The 25,134-nt window shown below is 44.6% G+C and overlaps 1 protein-coding gene and 1 long non-coding RNA gene across 6 annotated transcripts in view; one reads left to right on the top strand and one right to left on the bottom strand.

Annotated features, from left to right (window-relative positions):
• LOC143356633 (inactive dipeptidyl peptidase 10) overlaps positions 1-25,134 on the top strand; it is a 135,846-nt gene that overhangs the window by 78,248 nt on the left and 32,464 nt on the right. For 3 of the 5 annotated variants that reach the window (XM_076792490.1, XM_076792492.1, XM_076792491.1), the window contains one exon: positions 15,201-15,445. In XM_076792490.1, the coding sequence (XP_076648605.1) occupies positions 15,344-15,445 (102 nt within the window). In that variant the 5' untranslated portion in view covers positions 15,201-15,343. Of the gene's footprint in view, positions 1-15,200; positions 15,446-24,810; positions 25,047-25,134 lie in introns of those variants that run through there. The other 2 variants (XM_076792493.1, XM_076792494.1) reach the window with 2 other exon arrangements.
• The window catches only part of LOC143356634 (uncharacterized), a 57,434-nt gene that overhangs the window by 27,877 nt on the left and 4,423 nt on the right, over positions 1-25,134 (bottom strand). The gene's annotated exons all lie outside the window — the stretch shown is intronic.

The following is a 25,134-nucleotide window of genomic DNA, read 5'->3' as shown; positions in this document are numbered from 1 at the left end:
TAGAGTCTGTCGGCAAAGTATACCGCAATATTGGAATGTTATGAATGCTGCTTTCGAATGTCTGACTAAGAATTTCACATTCTACTTAACTGAAAGCCAACAGAAAGATGCTTCACATACTTCTAGCGACTACCAACGTTCATTGTGCTCCTACTGTGAAACATTAATTCTCAAGATGAAATAGTGACCGATGTCTGACCAAGACGATCCTATTCCACTGAAAAGAATCTCCAAAGCCTACCGTGAGATAAGAATTTCTACTTAAATCGAAACGAATCGTAAGGAATATCTAAAATTTCAAGAATAGAATAAAATTCGCGAGTACCTTGCGAGAGTTATAGCAAGTACGCGTATGAGAAGTCGACGTGAGGTCGCTCTAACTAGGATCGCGGTCGCTCCAGAGGGAATTTCTCCGAATTTCAGCGGGAGATCTTTGAATCGGAAGCCGGCCTATTTTTCTCTGAACCAGTCAGACATTCCTCGACTGGAAAACGAAGCGTCTCGTCGGTAAGCGAGCTCACGGGATGCTCATCCGACGTTCGCGTAATTATGGCTTCTTAAGCGGGCGAAATTTAATCCGAGAATGTGGAACGTGCGAAAGAGCCACAGGCTCGGTTCCCGGAGCTTGGACGAGAACTCGGCCAACTCGAAAACGGCTTATTTCCGAGGATAAACCGTTTCCGCCGAATTTCAAAATAAGAAGCCCACCCCTTAATGGAATAGAAAATTCGTCAACGCCCAACCACGACCATTCCTGCGGACATTCGGTTGTTTGAACTCGGAAATTGTGTTGTTCCAGCCTCGGTATATTGTTCTCGGAACCTTCGTATTCGTCTACACCGGAAATTCATGAAGTTCGCCGTCCATTTATTGACCTCTTGCTCTTTGTGAGTTGGACATGTAGCGGTTGAACTTTAAATCGAATTTCACAGTGTTTAGTCCACTTTAATTGAAGTAAAATATTGCTCCAGGATTACGGACAGTCAAATGTCATCGCATGATTATACGAAAATTCTTCACTCGGTAGAAAATTATTATACTTACGAGATATAGCTCGAGTCCTGCATTATGGAAAAAGAATTGTTTATTCCACGATTGATTTTCTCGAACGCGATATTCGATGCGGGGAATAGTGGACGGGGGTTAAGAAAATATTTTCTCGCGACCATTTTCGCCGGGGAAAGATCGGATGAATGACTTCCGGTATAAAAGGGAGCATTCAGATGCCAATCGCGTATACCTAGAGTACACGCTGGCGTTTCACGATGCAACAAAGCCGCTGTTCCCTCGCGTAAAAAGGATTTCTAGAGCTTTAAGGAACAAAGATGAGCCACTTCTGGCAGCTGCCTCGCACATATCAGATTACAGCTCCTTTCTGTTGCTTCCTGTCGTTCCCGCCGCCAGGAACAAACAATCGTATTTACGTTAGCGCTCACGTGCTCTCATTGTCTCGGTTACTTCTCCGGTGTACACCTGGCGAAATTGATACCCTTCTTGGCCACCTGTGTGCCATCGTTTTTAGTTCGACGATTTGAACTGTTTTGACAACGCTACGAATAATATTGGGTCGCTGTGAGTTTTACATTACCAGTAACTAAAAAATTCTAAGCATACTTCTGTCATAAGAGGAGCCTAAAATGGTTAATCAGATCCCATGATACGGTTCTGCCATAGTAGTCGAGCTCAATAGAGTCTCAGACAGGCCCGCCGCCATTGTCAAATTAAGTCCATGTGAATGGGGCACAGGCACGAGTTTCGATACTCTAATCGGTTTATTAATTCGAGAAGCGTCCCATTGTTCCGTGCGGCCGTTATTACGCGCATTAATCATCGGATTGGTCAACGTGTGCAGCGTGCTCGTGAGAAACATTCTGTTTTTCTCGCCTCTCTCTCTCTCTCTCTCTCTCTCTCTCTCTCTCTCTCTCTGTGTGTGGAGATATTCTGCCTTGTTACGGAAGGGCTTCCTCTCATCGCAAGAATTTTAATAAGCGACCGACTTTCCACGCCCAACCTTCTCCCTACCCGTGGGAAAGCGTACTGCACGCTGGTCCGGGTTAATTAAACCACCATCATAAATTTCGTGACCTGCGCCAATAAAGAGGTAGACGAGAGGAAAACGGCCGCGCGTGTGTTACGTTCCGCAGCGGAATCAGATGAAATTGGAGATAGTAAGTTTCTCGGCAGGTATGCGCTTTTTTTAGAAAGATAATTAGGCGAAGATACAGTGGGAAAAATCTGAGCTGCTCGTTCAGCTTCATTTTCTTAACCGAACAGTAGTATCGTTTATATCCGGGTAATTTGCCACGAGATGTTCCGCTCTAGTAGCTTCGTGAGAAATTTTTATTTCGTTTCATTAATTCGCGGAGTTTCTACTTAAAGAAGTGAACCGTTAACTTTCTCCGAATATATTCTGCTCATATTTCGTGTAAATAATGCGATTACTGCCCGCGTGATAGTCAAAATAACCGATTCGATAGTTGGCGAGTTACTTAACGCTATAATGCACCGTAGACTGCTTTATAATGGCAAGAAGCACGCCGGCTATAGTATACGACTCACTGCAGCAGATCTAACAAGGCAGACCAATATAAAAAAATTTAAACGAGCGGGATCTACAAAGGCCAGTTCCCGGTGACAGAACTACAGCCGGGCAAAGTAACTCTGGGTCATGAGGAAAGTCCATCGGTGACCAGCGGGTCGATCGTAAAACGGCGCTAGTTTATAACCCATCATAAGAACTCGCGGCATCAAAAACTTTTAGGGGCCATAACGGAACTTCCACCCGGTTCCATAAAGTGTCACCAAAATCCCGTGTCAAAGTTGTAACGCTTGTTCCTGTGTCTGACCGATAACGGGCCATTCTACTGATCGTTAAGGACTCCAATCGAAACGGAAAATGTGTTACTTTACCGGGGAAAATAAACGTCTAATTAGGAATTAGTACTTCTGCCAATTATGATCGTCGTGTTCACGAAAAGAAAGCTTTCTCCTGTAACCACTTCGACACAAGAATTTGTTTGTTTCTTCATCTTCATTGCTGCAAGATAAATATCCTTATTATCACGAGTGGAAGATGAATAAAAATGCACTTTTCTATAGAAATATTGCTTGGTTCGAATGTCTGATCATTGCGAGGTTATTCTACTTAAATGTACATCATAAGCGTGGTACTTAAATACTGCTGATCTAAAAAATTTTCCAAAGGAAAGGAACGTTGCGAATCGTGATCGTAAGGATAAATTGGGCTGGGTGGAGGGAAGAACGGGCGTCGCGTCGGTTTCCAGGCGTTCGAAGGGCAACGATCACGTTTAAATCGTCTGAATTCGTCTTCGGAGGGAAAGGCAAGCCGAGTGCCTTGCGAGAAACGATAGAGGCTGTAGATTGCGTTACTGCGAGAAAATACAGCCTCTGGCTGGGTGCTGTGGCACTTAATTAATCTATAAAGCGTGTATTTTCATTACCGTCGTAAGTCTGTTTTAATGGCGGCGCGCGCCGGTGTTGAGTTTAATTACAAATTATCCGGCAACTTTCAATTTTCCTCGGGGTTATTTTGACTGGCTTTAGGGGTCAATAACTGAGAAACTGGGGATTAGTGTTTGCCCGTATACCACTGTAAACCCCCGACCCTGGAAGTCCACTGTAGAAGTCGACAGCAAACGATACAATAACTCTGGATTGTTCCCGGTGTAATTATTTCTACGAACAACCGCTTCGTCCCGCATTTTCCGGTCGCCTGATCACCGTGATTAGCCTCCCTCGAACTTCAACCCCCTCGACCCGCGAGCGTGACCGTTCTCACGAGAACAGAGTGAAGCCCGCGTGAAACGAAATTCGTCCGCTCATCCGTCGCGCTCCGACGAATTACAAACTCATACTTTATACACGGGAAACTCTTGCAACTTACCCCTGCCCGCCCCCCGCGCAGCGGCGTGGGATCCATCGTCCGTGCGACGCATGAACTTTTCCAATCATTCTCCCGCGCGGCGCAAGCTCCATAGAAATATTTTGGGTTGCCCTCGATGCGGGGGTGACCGACGAAAATCGCAACGAAGAGGAGCTGGACATGACTGTTCTCACATATTCACAATCTGCAAAATTTCGCAACTTCAGTAAAATTCATCTGAGATTTATAAAGCATGAAATCGAATGAATCTCTGGCAGAAAAATTTTTCTGTTAATGCAAAAATTTTGCAGTTCTCTTCCGCTGGGTTTGTCGGTGCAAATAACCAACTGTGCAGCTGTTTCGTGATTCGGTTGGCCAGTCGGACCCTGTTTCCGGCAACCGAGCAGTTAATGCCGCTTTAAACGTGCGAGCGACAGGACAATGGCGCCCATCCGATTCGATTCGATTCGTAAAACTGCGATTGCTGACGCGACCGACGCCGTCAAATCCATTCTACTCTTCCGGAACCGGGAGCTGAGGGGTGGAAAAGGGGTGTACGGGGTGGACAGAGGGTGGACGGATGTTGAAAGGTGCGAAAAGAGGATGTTCAGGGAGGAAGAGGGGTGCAAGTGGTGAAAAGAAGGTCTGCAGAGGGTTGAAGGTGGTGAAAAGTGGTGAAACAGGGGTGAAAGGGGGTGGCGAGCGGATGAAAAGAAGTAAAAAGCGCTGAGAGGGGCGGCAGGGGGATGAATGAGGGTGAAACGGGATGGGAAATGGGTGAGAGCAATAAAAAGTGGACGAGAGGGGATGGATGATGGTGCAGAGAGGTGTGAGGTGGGTTGATGGGGGTGGAGGGGATGAATTCGTGAGGATCCTGCAAGCTGGCTGCCGCACCGACGCATCCGTCATCGTTTTTCACGGGACACCACCTTTCCACCCCCAGACAAATGAGCTTGTTTTCACTGCATCCTCGCAGGTTTCTTAGTTCAGGCATTGATTAGGGGAGGGCGAGGCTCTCAGGCTAGAGAAAGGATTGTACCACGCTAACCTTGGACAGGTATTTATGGTCCTGCTCGAGACCTCTAGGCAATCGGGCCAATGAAATTCCGATTTGCCGAATTCACCGAAGTTTTCGTAAGTTCGAGGGGAAAGTTTACGATAGCTTCCCTGATGGAGGCGTTAGGGGCGAAATGGCTGATCGGGGGTGCGTTTTAATTGGAATATTCGGGACGTGAGGGAGCTCGAAGCTCGCTGCTTTGATCGATGTTTACGGATACGCAAATTGATATTTTGCCCGACTGATTCCACGTACGTTGAACAGATTCGCAAAACGGTCTTTCCATTTTCATTACGTGTGCGTTGTCTGAAATTTGTAGACCTGTTTAAGAGATAACCGTGTTCATGGAGTGTGCCATGATGTATGAGGGCAACTTCAGCGGCGGATTCAGCACACGTAAATAATAAAAAGAGTTTATACGAACGTTTGTCCTATCTGACCCTGTTACAAAGTCCCCGAATGTCCCATGCGATTCATACGGCTTTATCGGGTTTTATGAGGGACATTACGTCAAGTTTCACGACACGGTTGTGTACATACTCGAACAAGCCGCATGAGCAAACGCCTTAATATCCGCAACGCTAACCCCACTTCCGGTTCTCCATCCAACCACTCGATAACGCGAAACGTATGTGGGGAACACGATCGAGACCGGGGAATCTCAAGAGTCATACATTGTGTCACCGAAATGGCGCAACCCCATTTTAGTTAGGAATTAAATAACAATTTTTGCTGAACATTTTCAATGTCAAAAAATATTTGTAGATTCATCACTCTTCCAAATGTTACCTTTGAAACACCTTGTATAGTAATAACAATTATTTTTAATTGATTATACAGGCTGGACCTTCTAGAAACGTGTATCAAACAAAAATAGTAAAAAGAATTCCACACACACACACACACAAGAACAAAAGCGTTAAACGATAAGAGCATCACAAAAATTAGAGCAAAATTATTTAAGCGAGAATAAATAATGTTCAACATTTCCTGAGATGTTTCTACTCTCCAAGGATCATGTTTCAATTGGAAAAACACGTTTCGCGAGTGATAAAAAGGTAAATCTCCGGAGAATCCGCGAAGCTGTTTGAAAGCACCAGTAAAACAGAAAAATATCACGCGATGGTGTTTTTTCCGAGGGGAAACTCAGCTCGGGGAAAACGATACCGAAATATGAGGTAGTATGGAATGCATGAATTCAAAGTTTATTGCTACAGTTGCTACAAATTCGTGCGCACGCATACATACATGAGAAAAGGGTAGGGGCGCGAGATCGCGATGGTAGTTGGAAGTCACGGAATCGCAGTAATACGTATCCGAGGATGCACGGGGGCAAGTATATCGGCCGAAACGTGCTAGAAACGGAATTACCGTGAGATATATAGCGAACTCTGGCAAGCATGCACGCGATATTCTTTGCATCGGCGATAAATCATGAGCGTCGAAACCGCGAATCGTCGCCGAACGCTATTGGCGCTTGCCGAAATGCGGTCATGGTATTTGCGCAGCTTTCCTGCGCAAACTATGCGAGATGATTAAAATGATTTTCGTTAGCGATCGTAACAATGTTTTCAAAATAAAAGCAATTTTGCATGTAAATTGCAAACCGTTTGGATCTTCATAACAAAGAGTTTTATCTGACCCTTCATTGACTCATTCTACTTACATTGCGATACATGTTTTAAACACGTGTACCTTGTAACGGCTACGATAAAGGCCGATAGAAATTATCTTCGTCACTGGTCACAACAGAGTCATTAAATTAAAAAAATGGCTGACTACTGCATTGCTCGTTCCACTTGGAGTTTTAGACATTTCCTTGTGCGATAGTGGAGTCTGTAGTTGTTGGTGGCTACTAAAAAATATTCGACATTACGTGTAACTCATCTATGTACTTTTGCAAGCAAGAGATTCTAAGATGTTTATCTTGAGACGGTACAGCTCGTCCGACCACAACACGGTCATTACCACTCGAATCGATTAATCGGCGATAAAAGCCACAATTTCCACGGAAAGAAAACCACGGTTTTTACAGTTACTCTCGTCGATCGGGGACTGCACGAAATGAAAAACACTTGATCCGCGCCAGTAGTCGGTGAAAGGCGAAGAAAAATCACGCGAGACGCGCCACAAGAAAAGTTTAACGAGCCAAATTGGCGCCGAATAGTTGGCGAGCGAGAGAAAATAGCCAGGGCTGCTCCGGGAAAAAAGTTTGCCCAGGATCTCGGGGATCTATTCGCGGCGCCGACCCGCGTGAAAATTCGATTACTGTAAGAAGCTTTCGTTTTTGTCTCGGACCGTGTAAATGTTTTTGCTGGCGACGTTTAACGGCCGCTCGATGCAAAAACCTCGAGCTAAGACCGCGATTTAACAGATTCCACCCACAGGCCCACATCCCACCTGCAAAAATTACTCGGAAAATGGAATATAATCACTTTAGCACCCGTTGCCCCAGAAATTTCAATTTTACTGCTTCGTTTTAGAACCCGGAATGTCTGGAATTTGTTCATCGTGAAGTAGATTGTGCCGCCACTGATCAGACGCGCGCAGACTCCCTAATAAAGAGACAATTCCATTTTATTTTTGTATTAATATCTTTCCAGGCTAGAACACGTTTGAAATACAAATGCAGTAGATTGTGTCATCGTTGATCAGACAAGTTCAAGCTTTCGAACACAGAAACAATTTTACTGCCTTTATTTTTAAGTCATTATTATTCTTCAAGTCAGTGTACTTTCTCGAACTCGAAGATACATAGACCCATAATCAGAGATAGATTCAGCTACTCCTACAAGGATACACCTCTATAGTTTTGTATTTTTTGTCCTAGTACTTTTTCAAGTAGAATACGCGTGGAATATGTTAATTTTGGTTTAAGTAGAATGTGCTATACATGGCTAGTGACGGTCAGACAGTGATTAGATATTTCAGGAAGCAGTATAGAGAATCTATAGAAGTAAACAGTTCAGGAAGGAGCAAATATATTTCACAAGCACCATAAATTCTGGAGCACAGTGGAAAGAGTCATATTATGGTCAGACAGAGCTCTCGCTTGAAGGGACAATTAATATCAGCCAATTCATTTCTCTTCCACAATTGTCTGTCTCGAAACACTTTAATCATCACTGTCATTTATTTGACACGATGTCAGGGAAGCTGTTAACAACCGCTTCACACTAAAATGATACAGAAGCATCTATCAATTGACCCAAAAGAATCAGAAAAATCCACTAGATAAAAATAATCAAGTCAAACAATTTTTCACAGAGTCTCTATTTTATTTCGACCCCGATAAAATCGATGCAACATGCCACGAATGAAAAGCTACATATTTATATATTTCTAATCACTGTAAATTAACATACACATTATCCAATAACCATTTTGGGGGTGAGTTATTTGTCCTGACCTAAAGATTAATTTTTTCTAATAAATTGCCAGCCCTAAATTTTCCTAAAGACCGCGAAGTGCAAAAGAGGGTTGAAAGGGCAATCTTCAGAATTCTGAACTTTGCTCGATTAATAAATTACTCCGATTTTAATGAATTCTTCTGGCTGTCGTCTGGGCAGTCGCGCGTTAATATCAACGACGGAGGACAGGGAGGAAAGAGGAACCTCGCAGACTAAGGGTGGGAGGGTTGAATAGGGTGGAAGGAGGACGTTGTCCTCGCGGAAGGGTTACCACGTTACCTCCCCGCCTCACCCCGGCTGGTGACGTCAGAAGGGGTTGCGTTACGTCAGCAGCGCTGCAGACTGTGTGGACTCGAAGCCGCCCGATGGAGGGGTTAGGCGAACTAGGCTGCCGGAGGGGTTTGCGAGGGAAAATGCTGGGGCAGGGGGATGACGCAAAATAAGGTCGTTCCACCCCGGATTTCATTCATCAGTCACAGTCCACGGTGGCCGGGCTAACCGGATTAATCGTCCGCAGTTGTCAGGCCTGTCTAAGCGACAAAACCGAAATCGGAATCCGCGGATCGATGGCCAACGAGAGCACACGACTGCTCGAATGCGTGCGAGAACCCTTTGTGACCGTGTCCCTTTGAAACTACCGCGACCCGTTCACCCCCTACCCGATCCTTCATCCCTTTTTTCTCAAAGAACTGCGGATTTGGTTCGGGAGAGGATTCTTTGCGGAAAACGGCGCTAATTGTGGCCTCCGACCCTTACATCTGTAATCTGATGCCCGCAATCGATTTACATTAAATAATTCTTTCATTTTCTCCTATTGGAAAATAGCGTTATCCATTCCTGCAGAACTAAAGGGCAAAATTATATATAAGTTGATAAACAGATTATTTATTTTTGGATTCTGTCAGTTTAAATTTGTGGACGATTCAGGAATTTATTGATGATTGAAATAAGGGTAGATTGTTTTAAATGTAGGAAACGTAAATTGTTTTAAATGTAGACCTGATTTATTCATGGGTTTAGTAATGAATTGTAAGATTTTTATATAAACTGTTCTATCCGCACGTTAATTTTATAACTCCTTTTTCGATCGCTTTTTTAGCCATCACTAGATTTAAAATACTATGAACATACTATTTATATTGTCTAAAGATATGTCGAAATAACCAGGTGTGTTCAAAACGAAGTATATTGAAGAATCATTTTTATGTTCACTTATACGTTTATGACATAAATTATCTTCGACTTTTTAAGGTGACGAAAGGAGAAAGTACATTTCCATGTAACTATCGTTTCTTATAATTGACTCGGACAGTTACTACTTTGCATAAATGGTGATAAGGCAATTTACTCGTTGTCATTCTTCCTAGAGTTTACGCGCAATAAAGGCGTTAGTATTATCATTACCATGTTGCAAAATGAGTGCTTGTTTCATCATATTAACTTTACTATTGCTCCTGGCCCAATTAAAAAGGGGAATCTAATTAAAAAGAAACGCGAACACCACCCCACGTACACTAGAACTGCATTACAGTAAAGTATAACTTTCATCCATCTATGTAAACTGCATCGAACTAAAACAGCTAGTTACAGGAACACCAATTGGCCATAACTTTCTCCACACATCAAACACAATTATAATTACCATCGCTCTATAAACTACATTATATATACATTAAATTAAACTACATTCTATATCCGCTAAATTAAACTATACTGCAATATACATTTAAATATCATCGACGGGTGCATGAGCAACACGAACCCAAAGTAGAATAAAAAATTATTATTATCTTCGACATTAAATGGGTTCAAGAACCTCTTGAGATAAAGTTCGCCAACACCCCTCTCAAAAGTCAACGCAGAACTCGTCGCGATTAGTCGCATGGTCCGCGAATTTGCAATTGACAGCGCGCAAACACCGCGACACCACTTACATAGAAGTTAAGGAGGGGGAAAAAGGCGGAACTTTAATTAAGGTTAATCCATCGCGAAGAGGTGGGGGAGGCGAAAGGGGGTTGTGTTCCGCGCGAGGTGCTAACTTCAAAGTGTCCCGTGCCAATTTCGCCAACCTTTGCAGCACCGCTGACGAACGGAAAGAAGCCAGCGATGTAATTAAATGATTCCTTCGGGCAATAGCTGTCGGCCAGCTGCTCGACTGCCTCATTATCCGACTTCCGAGCGATATCGCGTCCTCCCACTCGTCGCGGAATGATTGAGCGATCCGTTTTTCGACAGAGAACTGATTCGGGAACGCTTTGATCGGCCATCCGTGAATATCAAACTTGAAATTTTACTTCCGTGGCAATACATCAACTCGATCGAACATTGTCGCGATTCACAATGTGCTGAAAAGTTCCAGGCGTAATTGCTGTAATCGGATCGTTCAGTTTGAGCGTTCGTGGCACTTCGGTGAAGTAATCACTTTGAATATAGAATTTTTCTTCGCATTGTTAGGAACGCTAAAAATTATTTAGAACACCAGGTTGAATGTGATTCTGGTCTTCCTTGAAGCATGATCGAACTTAAAGTAAATGAAGTTTGTAACTTCGTTTTCAAAGACACGAATGTGAGCTTTATCTTCGCCGGAATATGATAATAGTTCTATAAATTATTCTTTCAAAGGGTAGAATGTGATTTTAATACTGTTTAAAGCATGTCAGAAGTTCTGACAAGATAAAGAAATTTCATTATGGTTTTCAAACTGTATTGAATTCTCTTGAAGCTGAACCTCGAGGTTTGTCTTCGTTAAAATATTACAGAATGTTTATAAATCGATCTTCGACGAGTCGAATGCAGTTTTGATCTTGTTCGGTACACGGAGAAACTTTTAATGAATTTCATTTTCCATTCGAGCTATAAATTAATCGAACAAAATTTATAAAACCTCCACAGAGACTCGCAGTTTAAGTAGTTGAACGAGATTTTTAACTTCCTCCGGGTGTAAGAGCGTCTTTCGAAGACTGAAGAAACTTCCCATAGATTCCAACCTCCATAAGCTAGTCTTCAGACTGTCGCTTCTGTTTTTTACCTTCCATAAAGTACGATAGAAGTTTAAACACTGTACAGAATTTTTTTATCGTTCCCGCGTTCCGTAACTTAATTTCCAGAAAGCTGAACTCGGAACTTCGGCGTCCTTCGAATACAATAAAACCACTCTGCAATAACTATTGAAGAATCTCGCTTAAATTTTACCATTGTTCGTGGCTTTTCAAAATCTACAAATCAATCCGGAAATATCTACAAAATCCCCGTACAGATGTAGCCGCGATAAATTCGTTTTTGGAATGCAGCACGGCGAAACCTGCGGCCACGCAAAAATCCGGCGGTTTCGTTGTTACAAGCATGCGAAAGCGAGTCCCGTTCCGATGACAATGGGCGGCAGCATCGCGCTTTACGTAATCTCGACGTTTTGTATTCATTGTTTATCGCGGGGGCCGTAAACGAAGGGCGTCTTTTATGCAACGATTCCCGGGGACCGTGCACCGTCAGGGAGCTTTTCCCAGTCGTTGTTCCGCTAGGGCGGCAGATCGGTACGAAGGAAAATTGCATGAAAATACAGTTCACGTACGACCGCCATGCATCATTTCAGGCTTCCCGTTCGGTTCGACGTGACGGCTCATCGTAAAAACGACGGGATACCTTTCGCGCCCGCGTTTTCAATAGGGCCGCGTTTCATACCGGCCCGGAGACAGGATTACTGTTTGAATTCGATGCTTCGCCGTGTCCGAGCGGTCGTAGAAAATTCGACGTCGGGTTTTGTTTCACTTTCCGATCGATTCGCGCCGATCTGCCACCCATTACACCCTTTCTTTTTTCTCTCGCCCGGATGGAAATGGGACGCGCGCGCTGCATGGCGGAAGCTCCAGCGAATAATTTTGAGCTGTATCGATTTATCACTTTCCGTTTGTTTCGCGTCGATTTTTCTGTACGGTACAAATTTCTCGTCAATGTGATTTTCAGCAGTATCGATTTACTGCTTTCATTTATTCGGTGTGAACTCTTCTGTGAATAGAAATTTTCAAACCTCCGATTCAACAGTTCCACTTGCAGACAGTTAATGAATTATAGCCCCTCGAAGAAATACTAAGTTTCGCGAAGCAGTTAGTTGCACATTGCACAAGTTGCACCGGTAAATTGGCACGTCAATGAATACAGTTAAATCGGAAATTATCGTAAAGCTTGTCGTTCAACTGCGGAGCTTTTTATAAAAGTTATTTCATAAAAATCGAGATGTGGACTGGGTTCCATTTTCAAATTGAAAAATTTCTTGTGGGGGGAGCATAAAGTGGAGGTATCATTGACGTTTGCAACCACACAGGTTTTTTCGTACATCAAAAATATGTACACGCAAATTGCTCTTCATGCAACTATTCGTTCAATTGGTTGTGCGAAGACTCCCACCCCAAACGATTCCAGGAAACGTATTAGTTTCGATTACGGATAATTAATGAACTTTTCCGCAAACGCAGCTTTTTCTGAACCAATTTATGACTTACTCGGCGCGCAGCGTGAATGGCGAAAAAAAAAGGGAAGCAGACCGGCGAGAAATTCGCAACGCGGACCGCTTCCGTCCGATAGCTCGCGGCTCCCAGTTAAATCGCTCTTCCGCGTCGCAGTTTTATAAACGCAATCGCGGGGAATTTAAATGCCCCGGTGGAACGGGGATGGAGAAATCCGGCGGCCGCGGAAAGGCGACGCTGCCGGCCCTGTTTCGCGCTCTTTGCATTCCTTTTACGTCCCATAAATTCCCGTCGACCGGATCAGTGGTTCGTTATCGCGATCCGTGTTTCGGCTGCTCTCGCGCGTCGATCTTCCGCTCCAAGCCTGTGCACTTTTACGACCGATGAGCATCATGATTAATTAATATACTGCTCGGGTTTACTTGACAATTCGCGCTTCAGTACCTTGTTTCGCGGAGCACGGGAAATTGCAGCCGTAGCGTCTTATTTTACGACATGAAAATATCGCTCATAATATTTCGGAGACAAAACGTGGGTAGAAATCGGGAACCAGAAATTTGTGTGTACGAAACAACGAAGGAATAATGCAACTACTGAAGCACATTACCGACGCTATCATTGGTGAATCAATTTTAGAGAAAATACGAAATAAAATAAATGAGACAAAAAAGTTCCGAAGATTTTTGTTCTTTTCATGTCATAAAATTAGTGAAACTGAAGTTGAATTTATAAAGTCCTCAAATTGTCGGAGACAATTTTCTGGACTTTAGAAGTCAGAGGACAAAACCTGGTACTCAATGGTGGATTGAATAGTATAAGACGAGCCGTATTTCGTCGACGGTTAAATAAACGGGACAGAAAGGGTTCGGACTTTCGCCAATTAGCGAGTAATCGACGAAGGAATCAGGAAACTGTTTCCGAAGAGTTAAACGGTCGGAGGCGTGGCTGTGGGGTGGGGCCGAAGCGCGCCAAAGAATAACAGACAACGGTGAAAATTCAATCTGACTTTCCGAACCGGTAAGTTAAACGCGGTAATGGGGAATCCGAGCCTGGGAGGAACGTTATTGTTCGGATTCCAGGTGAGCTGGTCGAACGGTCCCCGCTATATAGACCGATTAATATTGATTTTTGATTAGAGCTCCATCCGCGGGGAAAAAGGTTAAGGACGCGGTTCCCGGCGAAATATCATGGCAATTTGCTCGGAACGCTTCGTTTCTTTTACTTGTTCCGGTCTCGTTAGGCTCGGTTAAGAATATTTTCCAGCGCTATTCATTTGACTCGACGGGTTTCTGATTTCCACTTGAATCTCTGTCCGAAGAATTCATGTTCAGCCTGGACGTTTCAAATTGAATGTTGCGTAATCAATAGCCTGAATTAATTAAAAAATAAGCTTGAACATTTAACGTGACAAGTAACAAGTCTATGAATAAATATAAATTGTCGAATATGATTTTTATTAATTTCGGGTCACGCAGCTATGATTCATCATTGCAGTTTAAGATATCAAGAATTGTCCAAGTGGTTTCCAAGTGTAAGGGGGAAAAATTCGCGAGAACCAGTAAGACGGATCAACGGATCGCGCGGATCCGGTGAATAATTCATCAGCGAAACAAACGATCGGCTCCGGGGGACGTTTCAAAAATATTTGTCGTTCTGGTAATGCCCGGGCACGATTACCAGCAGCGGGAAAGATGAATAGATCGCGTGAATCATCCCCGCGGGGAGTGAGGGGGACCGGGAACAAAGGATAATTACGAATTCCTCGGGGAATTAAACCTGAATAAGGGATTACACCCGCTCAGGTTGTCAGTCTTCTCCTATGAATAATTTAATTAAAGTCGAAATTTCCCGGCGGGAGGCCGCGCCGCCACGCTACGCCATTAGTTTATTTTCGATTTAAATTTCAAATCGCGGCCACAGAGGCCTGCACCGCCGTAGCCGCCGTCGCCGCGCGGACATGCAAATCCAAAATGCATATGAAGCAGTGCATCGTCCGTCAGGGACCCAGCTAAGGGGACGAATTACGGGACAATTAACAGGCCGTATCGATTTACATTCCAATTTCTTCTGTGTCCGAGCTCCGTGTTTCCCAAAACGCTGTCGAACGACCGGAATCGTGAAAAAATTTCGTAGAGCCAACAATGGTAATTCAAAGCGGAGCACTTTAAACGGTCGTTTTTCGAAAATATTTTAGGCGTATGTTTATTCGTTACTTTGCAAATTAACACCGTCTACCATTATTATTATTGTGTTTTATTGAATGTTTTTAGCCTCCTTGAGTCCTAAAAAAGTAGCGAAAGAGTCCGCAGGACAATGGTTAACGTGTTAGCGGAGCAACGTTTCTTTTCTTTCGAATAAATTAATTAACCAACTGCCGGCTATTGTTGCAGGTGAGGAACTGTGGATTGCTGGTGTTGGACCTCGGCCCCAGGAGTGGCCCGGGGGTTACCCTGGGGACCTCGGAGAAGTATTGGCGCAAGGACGAAGCTGTTAGGAACGACGAAGGACAGGGGAGGCGGAGGAGGAGACCGCTATGAACGCCAGCGTCAACATCGAGAGGAACTCTTGGCGGCTGCCTCCCGACGAGACCGTCCAGGTCGCCGATCCCCGTTCAAAGTCAGCCCAGGTAAAAGAGGTAAATCGCTCCAGCAGAGGACCGTCCGCGTCCTGCGTGCTCCCCCAAAAAGTCTCGAGCCCACGCCGCGAGTCGCTCGAGAGAGATTATTCGTTGACCTGGACCTCTGGCCGGGTTTCTATCAGGTTTCGAAGCATGAGTCTGTTGTGTGGCCCACTTCACCCTTCGCCGAACTCACCTCGACCCGAACCTATTCCCCGTTTTCAACGTTTTGCCTTCCCCCCAACCCCTTCCTGTTACGTTATCGGATCGCTGTGTCGAGCACTGCGGCCGGGGGTTGCTTTCGAACGAAAATGAAATGGACACAAATTCTAGGTATTACAAAATATACTACGATTCGTTGAACCTTCTGCTTTCATCTAAAAAAGAATTTAACTCGATCCGACCGATAGTTTTCGGGAGAAAAATTCGTACGTGGAACCTTGAGATTGCGTTTTTAAGAGAGTAAGTGACCCATTGCGGTGTTTGAGGATTTCTATTTTGTGAACCAACTTGAAATCGGGCATTTCATGACTTAAAGTCCACCTAATTTCATGTGAACTACAATATAGGAAAGCTTGAATAATTTTCATAATGTCGCGATGGTAAGAGACGCAGGGTTTGTTCCTTGAAGACGTTTCGTTTTTTCGTTTTGGTTCGCTGGAATCCTCGTACGCACGGAATTCTGCACCCGTCGCACCTCCCGCACCGTTTCTTTGTGTTCCCTCACCGAAAATTGATGTATGTGGATTACACAATAACTAAAACCGTTTACACGACTGTAACGCATGCTAGTGTGAAGGGTCTGCATCTGGAAATGTGACTACCGGTTATGAATTAGTGATACTGACTGGCAGAATTGCAGTGTTGTGGTTGTATCGTGACAGACACTTACATAAATCGTGGACACGTAACGCGAGTATAAACGTTACTGTCAGAAACACGCATTCACGCTGATCCATGAGAAATATACCATCGAACGCACTCCATATGTATGTATAATACTGAAATAATTGGGAACACAGATTTTACAATATTTAGGAATGTAACAATAGAAAAAAAATTTGACAATTGGAAGAACAGAGCATTAAAAATTGGGAGGCCTCAAAAACACGAAGCTTAAAAAATTGACAATTACAGAAACGGAGCATTAAAAATTGGGAGGGCTCAAAAACACGAAGCTTAAAAATTTGAAAATTAGAAAAACGGAAAATTAAGAATTGTGAGGGTCTAAAAACGCAAAGCTTAAAAATCAGGCGGCCTGGGAATCGAAGTACTTTCGTCCTCAACGATCTGATAACTTAAAAATATAAAAACCTTGCCGTTCGTGAAAACAAACGAATTACAGCTCCACAGATCTGGAGCATTAAAAAAAGCTCGTGGGTGTGGACACTGCTAGTTTCAATGGCGACAAACCAGAAAAACCGGCCAACAGGGCGCGCGAGGGAAACGCGAGAATTACGCGCGCGAATTAAGTCGGCGAGTTTCCATTGTCTCGTCGCGAAACACTTTAAAGCGGAAAGTTTCTCGTCGCGCGAGAAGGGAAGTGCACACATCTTTTTCCGGGTTTCATTAGCCGCTCTTTGTTCCCGGAGATCTGGCTCCGGTTTTAGGAGCGTTTTCCCGCCTGAAAGAAAGGCTGTTTACGTCGTTCGAACGACGCCGGGGTGTGTCTGTTTAAGCAACGATGTCCGAATTAGCGAAACAATTAATGCAAACGAGCGTGGACGAACGAGCGCATGAAGTTGTCTTACCCGCCGCGCCGGTGCGTTTTCCGCGAGGACGATCAAGTTCTATCGGGTTATTAAGTCGAGTGTTAACTTCTGCCTCTAATTATGCGATTCGGCCGGGAGTTCAAGCTGCAAACTGTTTTAACTGTTATCAGATGAAAATATTATCGTGCTGTTGGAAATTCCCCGGGAAAGGTTCTAACGCGATTTTAAATTTCGAATTCCTCTGACATTATCGCAGAAACTGTTAATAACATCCGCTTAGCGGGCTGACCTACAGAGAAGTTACGTCTCGGCGATTCAGTATACTAACGAAGGTTTCCAGAACAATGGACCAATTTTTTTGTAACACAATTCCTGCGGTGCATACGGTTGCACTGAATATAATGAACGTATTTTTCAATTTAATTTTATTTAATAAAGTGTTTTTGGATTAATCATTTTTACCTCGCGTTTCTTCTGTTCTTTTTTCAGCTGCAAATGTATTAATAAATATGTAAATAGCAACTAAGCCGCCGACAGCTGCTTCTCGCAAACTTGAAAATCGATTAAAAAGTAATTGGAAAAAAGCGCAAGCCACGATCGTTTTTTAGAATTTCGTGTGGAGTCGTTCGAACCTCGTCTCGAGGACCTGTAACTCGAGCGATCCTCGAAGCTATCGATTAATTAGAATTGCAAATTGCGAGACGGCTGAACGCTGCTCGAAATTCGTCACGCCTGGACGTGACGTGACACTGCAAAAAAGAAGAAGAGGTTTGCTAACGGTTTAAGGAACTGAACGGAAAGAAAGGAACGCTAATTGCAAGGCAGCGGGCAGAGTACATGAATCAGAATGGTCCGGAGGGCCGGGGATTCATTATGCTGGGGACTTCTTACCTCGGCTCCCTTTGTTTTCACAGCACTTGACGCCTGGCCGCGCGAGAATCGACTGAATAAGGGCCTCGGATGGCCGATATCACGGGAACACGGGAAAGTTAATTATGCAAAAGAGCGGCATCGACTCCAGCTGAAAGTCTCCGATATCGATGGCGAAAGCGCCTGGCAAAATCTTGGCAAAAAGTGACCATTCGTACAAATTTGGAAGATTTTCTGGAAAGCTGGGTCGAAGAATTAAATATTAATTTCAATCCAATAATCGTGAGAGAGATATTCTCTTTTTATTGTGCTATTCACACTGCTGTTCGAAAGCTTGGAACATTTTGTAAAACTAATGAAAGCCTTACAGAGTGACAAACTTTATACGCTAAAACTAGCCATAAAATCGAAAAAGGATAATTAACAAAAAAAGTGAATAAATTTGAAAAATAAAAGTCAGTTTAGAACTCAGTTCTGTTTATTTTTAACCAATTTTGGACACCGCATTTATCGAATTTGAAAAGAACGGGGAGAAAGAAGGGAAATGGGAAAGATTGGAAAAGGCAGCGAATGTTGCCATTGACTATGTATTGAATTAATTGTCACTCTCAGGTGAATACTGAGCTTGATCCCGTAGTTGGTTCACGAACAGCCATAGTCGCGCCATCTCGAGATGAGTAACAGTTGCGTTTAAAGGCGGCGGAGCCGTGCGAGCTGCAGATAACTCGCAGAGCCGATTTTCCCGAAGGTATAATTCACTGGGAGAATACTGAATACTGTTCATCTCTTTCTCCCCGGCCTGGATTCTTGAGGAATTCTTGCAGCCGGGTTTTCAAGCGTTGATTGCATTCGCGATGGAAATTCGGAGCAATAAGAAGTTGCTCGAGTGGACGGAGATAACTGGAGAATCGGCAAATAAGTATCGTTTAGAAGCAGTTTCATATTAAATTCTTCAAATCTCCAGCTCCGATATTTCATCATCTCGGATTATTCAAAACTGCAGGGATGTTTAAATTTTTGCATTGACATTCTTCGAAAAATTTTACATTCTTCTGTCACTGTCCCTTTAATCGCACAACGTGGAATATTTGGTTCTCCGAGGACGGAATATTTTTAATAAATTCTGGGCTTGTTAAATTATGGAATTGTTTAAGTATGGCATCCGCAAGCAGAGCATTTTAGTCCACCAAATCGATATTAAAATGTACATGAATAATTCATCGCGTAAAATTAAATACAACGTTACGTCACGGCTGACTCTTACGGGTATATACTACTTAATTTCTGAACGCGCAGTCTGTGTACCTTCCACTCGTTACTGGGGCGACTAACTGCCAATCAGCACTTATTAATCGAGCACTTATTGCGCGTCTACCTACATCTTCTCAGATTTAGCGAACCAAAAATCTATTTCAAGATCTACTTCGCATTTCGAATCCATAACGACTTCTATAAATCCCATTTTTCGTAATTGCAACGAGTGGAAGTCAAATGAAAATATATTTCGTGAGTTGCATAAGTGCATAAAATTTGCAATTTACTCGTTCAAGATCGTTGTACAATTAATTCCATATAAAATGGATTGACAGTTACCGAAGATTGCGATTCATGGGACCTGAAACGATCAATCGCGAAGCATTTAGACTTGGAAGCAGTCCGCGTCCAATTTCCGTGCGAGGGAAAATGGCACCCGGTTTAAATATAGCTGGAAAGCTAGAACGTGGGTGACCTTCACCGGCAATGTTCATTCATGAGAGCGTCTGCCGCACGCGCCGTTGAAAATTCACCCTCGAAGTCCGCGACAGCCGAATAAAATGGCCGTTTGTGGCACTCGCACGTTTTCTGAGCGTGCAATAACAGGAATGTCATCATTTACTTCTTCAAGGACGAATCTTCCCTGGTAGTATCCTACTAGGATAGCACTGATAGTGCCCTAGGCTAATAATTAATAACCTTTGTTAGAATAGCAACTGACTGAACTTAATTTAAAAAAGAAAATCACCTAAAAAATTAAATAATTTTATTTTCACTAAAAAAAGTACGTCCCTGGTTACAAAATAATTTTTATTTTAAGAAGAAGCTGAACCTACGTGACAGTATCAACCCTGACAGATCTGTCGGAGGAGGTGGGTTTAAATAAAAAGAAAGAACCCAGAAAAGTTTAAAGAAAAAAAGTTTTTTAAAAAACCATTAAATCATAAGCCAAAAAATTAAATCATTCCCTTCTCCGATTAAAAAATTCCGTCCCTCGTCAGGCTAATCTTAATTTAAGAAGAACCAAAGAGGTACAGATACGTGTCAGTGTCAACCCCGGAGAGGCTGAGGACGAGTGAAAGCGGGAGAGGACGCATCGAAGAGGCATTCCTGGTCTCGCCTCGTTCGGCAGAAGTTTGGAAATAGTTCCCGCGGCATCGTAGGATGTCACAGACGCCTCGCACTGCGTGTATCTCGGCTATCGTATTATTTATAACTGAACTCTCCTAGATACCTCGTTGTCCAGGCTTCTCTGTGTGTACGCCGTGTACGTGACGAGATATCCCATAGAACGTGGCGAGGGCATGGGAACACGGATTCCCGTCGATCGATAGAACCTGAGGCCTTCGATGCACGGCGGGAAAGTCTAAATTTACACCGACTGCCGGAATCCAACTGTGCGTGTTTGGATAATATTTACATACCGCGGCGACAATGTTGCGAGACCTGTCCCCGTAAATTTTCAGGTTCCCATGCAGATTTATTCATGAAAGCCCTACCCCTTCTCCCCGTTCACTCTCTCTCTCTCCTCCTCCCTCCCTCTCCCTCTCTCTCTCTCTCTCTTTGTGCTCGTCACCGCCGCCGGGGCTGCAATGTAACCGCAGTTCCTAGCCCGCAAACTGTAGTCATAACCGGGAGGAACTCGACGGTCAAATAATTTTCATCGGTTTCCGGGATCGAAATTGTTTTACCCGTTACGTATGCGCCGACCTGGCTCGCCCGGAACGTGCATAAAAGCGGGACTGCAATTCCTCGAAAGATATCGGTGCGCTTTTTATTTCACCCCGGGCTTTTGTGCGTTCATGGGGGACGAGGTTCCATGAGATAGAATAATATGGAAACGGTTTGGAAGGTCTCCGTTGCTTTCTATTCACGGTGGACGTGGTTATTGAGATCGGTTCAGCTTTTTAGTCGATCTAAATTGGATCGTCTTTGAACTAGATTCAAGCAAAGTAGATGCAGATGTGTCAATCTTGCTCAAAATCATCTTCAAACCTAGTCAAACGGTCTCAAACGTCTACAAACACGTCTCACCAGGAAACACTTCACTGAAACATTTTTTCATCCCGCTCCCCACCCCCTATCTCAAACACTCACAAACCATCCAATCAGTCCATAGATCCAAAATCAAACAAAAATTGGCTACAGCTGGACTACTCTTAACATCATAACAATCTCCAATACCAAACGATTCTTCCCCACCAAACAACCCAGACTGCCCATTAATAAAATTACTGTCTCCCGACTGCAGTCTCCAGCTGGGTCCTCGAGAGGCTTCGTCACCCCCATTTAATTCCTGAACGATTTCAGCCCGCCTTAAACTTCGATCCAGTGAGCCAGGATCGTCCCTGTCTTTATCGAAGAGCGAAGATCATCGTCGGTCACCCGTTCGCTCAATCAATACACGATTCTCCATCGCGCGCTCAATTTTCCTTTACCGAAACGCTATCCAGTACCGTGGTTTGCGAAGCATTCGGCGATTCGCACGCTTGAAAGCTCGGAATTCTCATTATCGTGGGACGAAGAGAGAGAGAGAGAGAGAGAGAGAGAGAGAGAGAGAGAGAGAAAGGTGGGATTGCGATCAACGCGAAACGATCGCAAAGGACGAAACGCGAGCGCCGTTTTCGCGAGATTGCATCGGCACCGGTGTTAATGGATCGCCGGCGCGATAACAGCGGTCGCAGTCGTTAAAGGCGTCGTTGTCGCAGGCGATTCGCCACGCTCGCGCACCGGAAAACCTCCCAGCTGTCAGCCGCGACCAATTACAAGAGACCCTGATCTGTTTTCCCGCATTCGAGCCTGAAATCGAAAGGATATTCCCTGTCGATCCTTCTGTCCGGCTCGGCGCCCAGCTAAATTGCATGCTTCTCCGAAATCCCGCCGAGATGTTAACGGGGTATGCTGGTTTTTCATTTTTGTTCGTTTCAAAACGTGTTTCGTAGACGTTTGAACGTGTTTGCGCAAACACTTCCCGTCGTTTTCAATCACACTTTTCAACAGTTCATCGATAAATCAAGCTAGGTCGAGATGTATGACTCTGAAGCATGTTTGAAGACGTTTGACAATGTTTGATTGTGTTAGAGAAAGAAAGAACAGTGATTGAAGACTTTACATTTCCTCGCGTTTCTTAATAGTGTTTCAGGAAGTCAAACTATGTGTCATACGAAAGTATGTTTGGGAACGTCTGCAAATGATTAACTCCGCATGAGCACGTTGAAGAAAGGAGCGATGTTTTGATTAATAACCGAGCTTGTGTATCGTCTTCAATCGTACTTTCTAACAGTGGTTGAAAAGACCAAACCACGTCAAAATGTCTCGCAGAAACACAAGTTTGAAGCCGTTTGAAGACGTTGGAAGAAGTTTGAAGACGTTGGAAGAAGTTTGAAGACGTTTGACCAACTCGAAGAATACATTCTTCAATTCTCGAGAATTCTAACATTGTCTCCAACCTGGTACTAGTACAGGAAAACGAAATTGCTTGAGCATATCTCTCTTCTTCATCAAATTCCTCGAAATCCCGGGCTCCCAATTACCTTGGCGTGCGGTAATCATTGGTCCCGCTGATTTCGGCTTGATCCTGGCCGGTGTTTGCCAAACTACTGATCCACAATCGGCTGATTACATTCAATTATCTAGTAAAAGCAGGATAGCACGATCCGACAAGCTGTCCGCGGCTTACCGCCCACGCCGGCGACTCAGCTGCGCCGGCAATTGTCTCTCCCATCAGCGGGTAGGAAAACTTTCGCGAAGACGACGGTAGAACTCGCAGGAAAGTGGACCGAGTAGCCAGTGGAACTGTCAGTGCGCACGCGAACGCGGAATAACTTGATCATCCCTTTGCTTAGGGTGAGAGGAGGGCGAGAGGCTTCTGTGCAGGGGTTGAAGTTGCGATTGTACGTGTGTGGGTGGCCCCCTTTGAGACGGCCGAAGTCCGTTACAAACACTGCGGGCTACAACACCGCAAACGCAACAGCAGTCGGATTTGTCCGACCGTTCCATTGTCCGTTCCGGGTGTTATCTCCGGACCCTTGCTGATGAGAAGTCTCCGCGAACTCCGGCACGATAATCGAACGACGGGTAATTGGGACACACGGCAACCGGCCGGACCTCAGGTTCCTCAAACTCGGCCGCGGTCGGAGATCCGCTCCACTAGCAAACGGGCCAAACTGATTTTTAAGAAGATTTTTTTATAAGAAGAAATTGCAAAAATCACTATGATCTGAACACACGATTTCACGCTCAAGGTATCCAACCCCGGACTTAGCCCCTGAATTATACTATATCCTCAAACAACGTTCAGCGTCTCGGACCTAGTCGGGCCTAATCGGGCCCAGTCCCGCAACGTGTCGAAAAGTCCCCAGAATCCACAAAACAGGTTGAAACAACGGCTAGAAGATAAATGACGTCTTCACGAGCAGCCACTTGTTCCTCAACGACAGAAACTTCCTCTCTTCGATTATCGACCCCTCGAGGCGGCGACCGTTCTCTCCACCGACCCCTGAAGGACTCGACACACAGCCGAATCGGCATACGCTGCCCCTCTGAACTCTGTTCCTTCCCCAACCGAGAACAGCGAAACGAGAAAACGGAATGGCCCTTTTCAGCCAGCTGCGAGAGCACGCCAGTTCGGCATTGTCTTCGGGGCTGGACGGTGCTGATCTCGGTCCGAGGAGTCAGCACTCTTGTCCCGAAAAATGAGATCGGGACTGAGGAAATCACTGGTGAGAGAAATCGTCGTTCCGAGCGCGTTGCTGAACTTTTAAAAGCCTCGGTAACTTATTCTGACCGCGACAAATCTTGGAACTAGCGCACTGGATGGTCCAATTGAACATTTATGTTTCTTCACATTCGATTTACCGGGCCCATTTTGTAGAATAAACTCTAATCTAATCTAATCTAATCTAATTCATCCAAATTTCACTATTTTTACATTATCCGGATGTAAGCAGCCTCCAGCCAACTTTCATCGACAATTCCAGCCCTTTAAACCGATCTATCTCATCAGCCTCGAATTTTCCAGCGAAAAGACTCTGACAGGGCGATTCTACGCAAAAAGCTGAACAGGAAAGCCCGAGTGACTTTTTCTCCGCGGGGTTCTTAGTTTCCGAGAAAAGTGGGCTCAAAGTTTCCGAGGATGCTCGAAGCTGAACGCGCGGCTCGGTCCTTTTGGAACGAAATTTTCTCAAAGCCGAGGACGGCCAGGAAAAAATTGCACGGCACACTTTCGTTCCGCGTTTGCCCGTCGAATCGTGTGACGTCGGGTCCCTTTTCGATCGGCGGGGGGGGACAAGGAGGTATCGACATTTTTTGCGAGAGGTCCGTGGGGCACATTATAATTGGAGTGGGCGATGCTCGGCCGTTAATTGGAGTTGAATTTATGTGGCCGGGGCCTGCGCGTTCGGCACAAAGGAGAGACAGTAAACGATTTACAATACACGAGCCAGAAGCTTGCGGGTATATAATTTCTAACACGTTAAGAGAGGCACGGGCGAGGGACAAAGAGAACACTGAGGTGTGGAGGGCAATGAGCCAGAAAGTCTGGCAGAAAGATTCCTCTCAGTCGTGCCTCGTTCCTCGATGACGAAGGATTATGCTCGTCCGATCGGCGAACGACCCGTGGAAATAACGTTGATCGCCGCCGAAACAAGTGTCCTAAGCGTGTCAGAATGAAGTGTACCGTGCGACCAGTGACTCTCGTCGGGGGAACCGCTCGTTGATCGTGCTATTTTCGGAATCAGCTGAACAACAACCATGGCGAACACTCCGCTCAATTTGTCAGAAGATAAGACACACTTTCTATAACGTCACGTTCTCGACGAACCTCCACCTCGTTCGCCTCACCCGTCGCTTTCCTGCGCTAGTTATCTTCTA

Source organism: Halictus rubicundus, chromosome 8 (genome assembly GCF_050948215.1).
Source record: "Halictus rubicundus isolate RS-2024b chromosome 8, iyHalRubi1_principal, whole genome shotgun sequence".
In the NCBI taxonomy this organism is placed as follows: Eukaryota; Metazoa; Arthropoda; class Insecta; order Hymenoptera; family Halictidae; genus Halictus; species Halictus rubicundus.
This window is presented reverse-complemented; position numbering and strand designations above follow the sequence as displayed.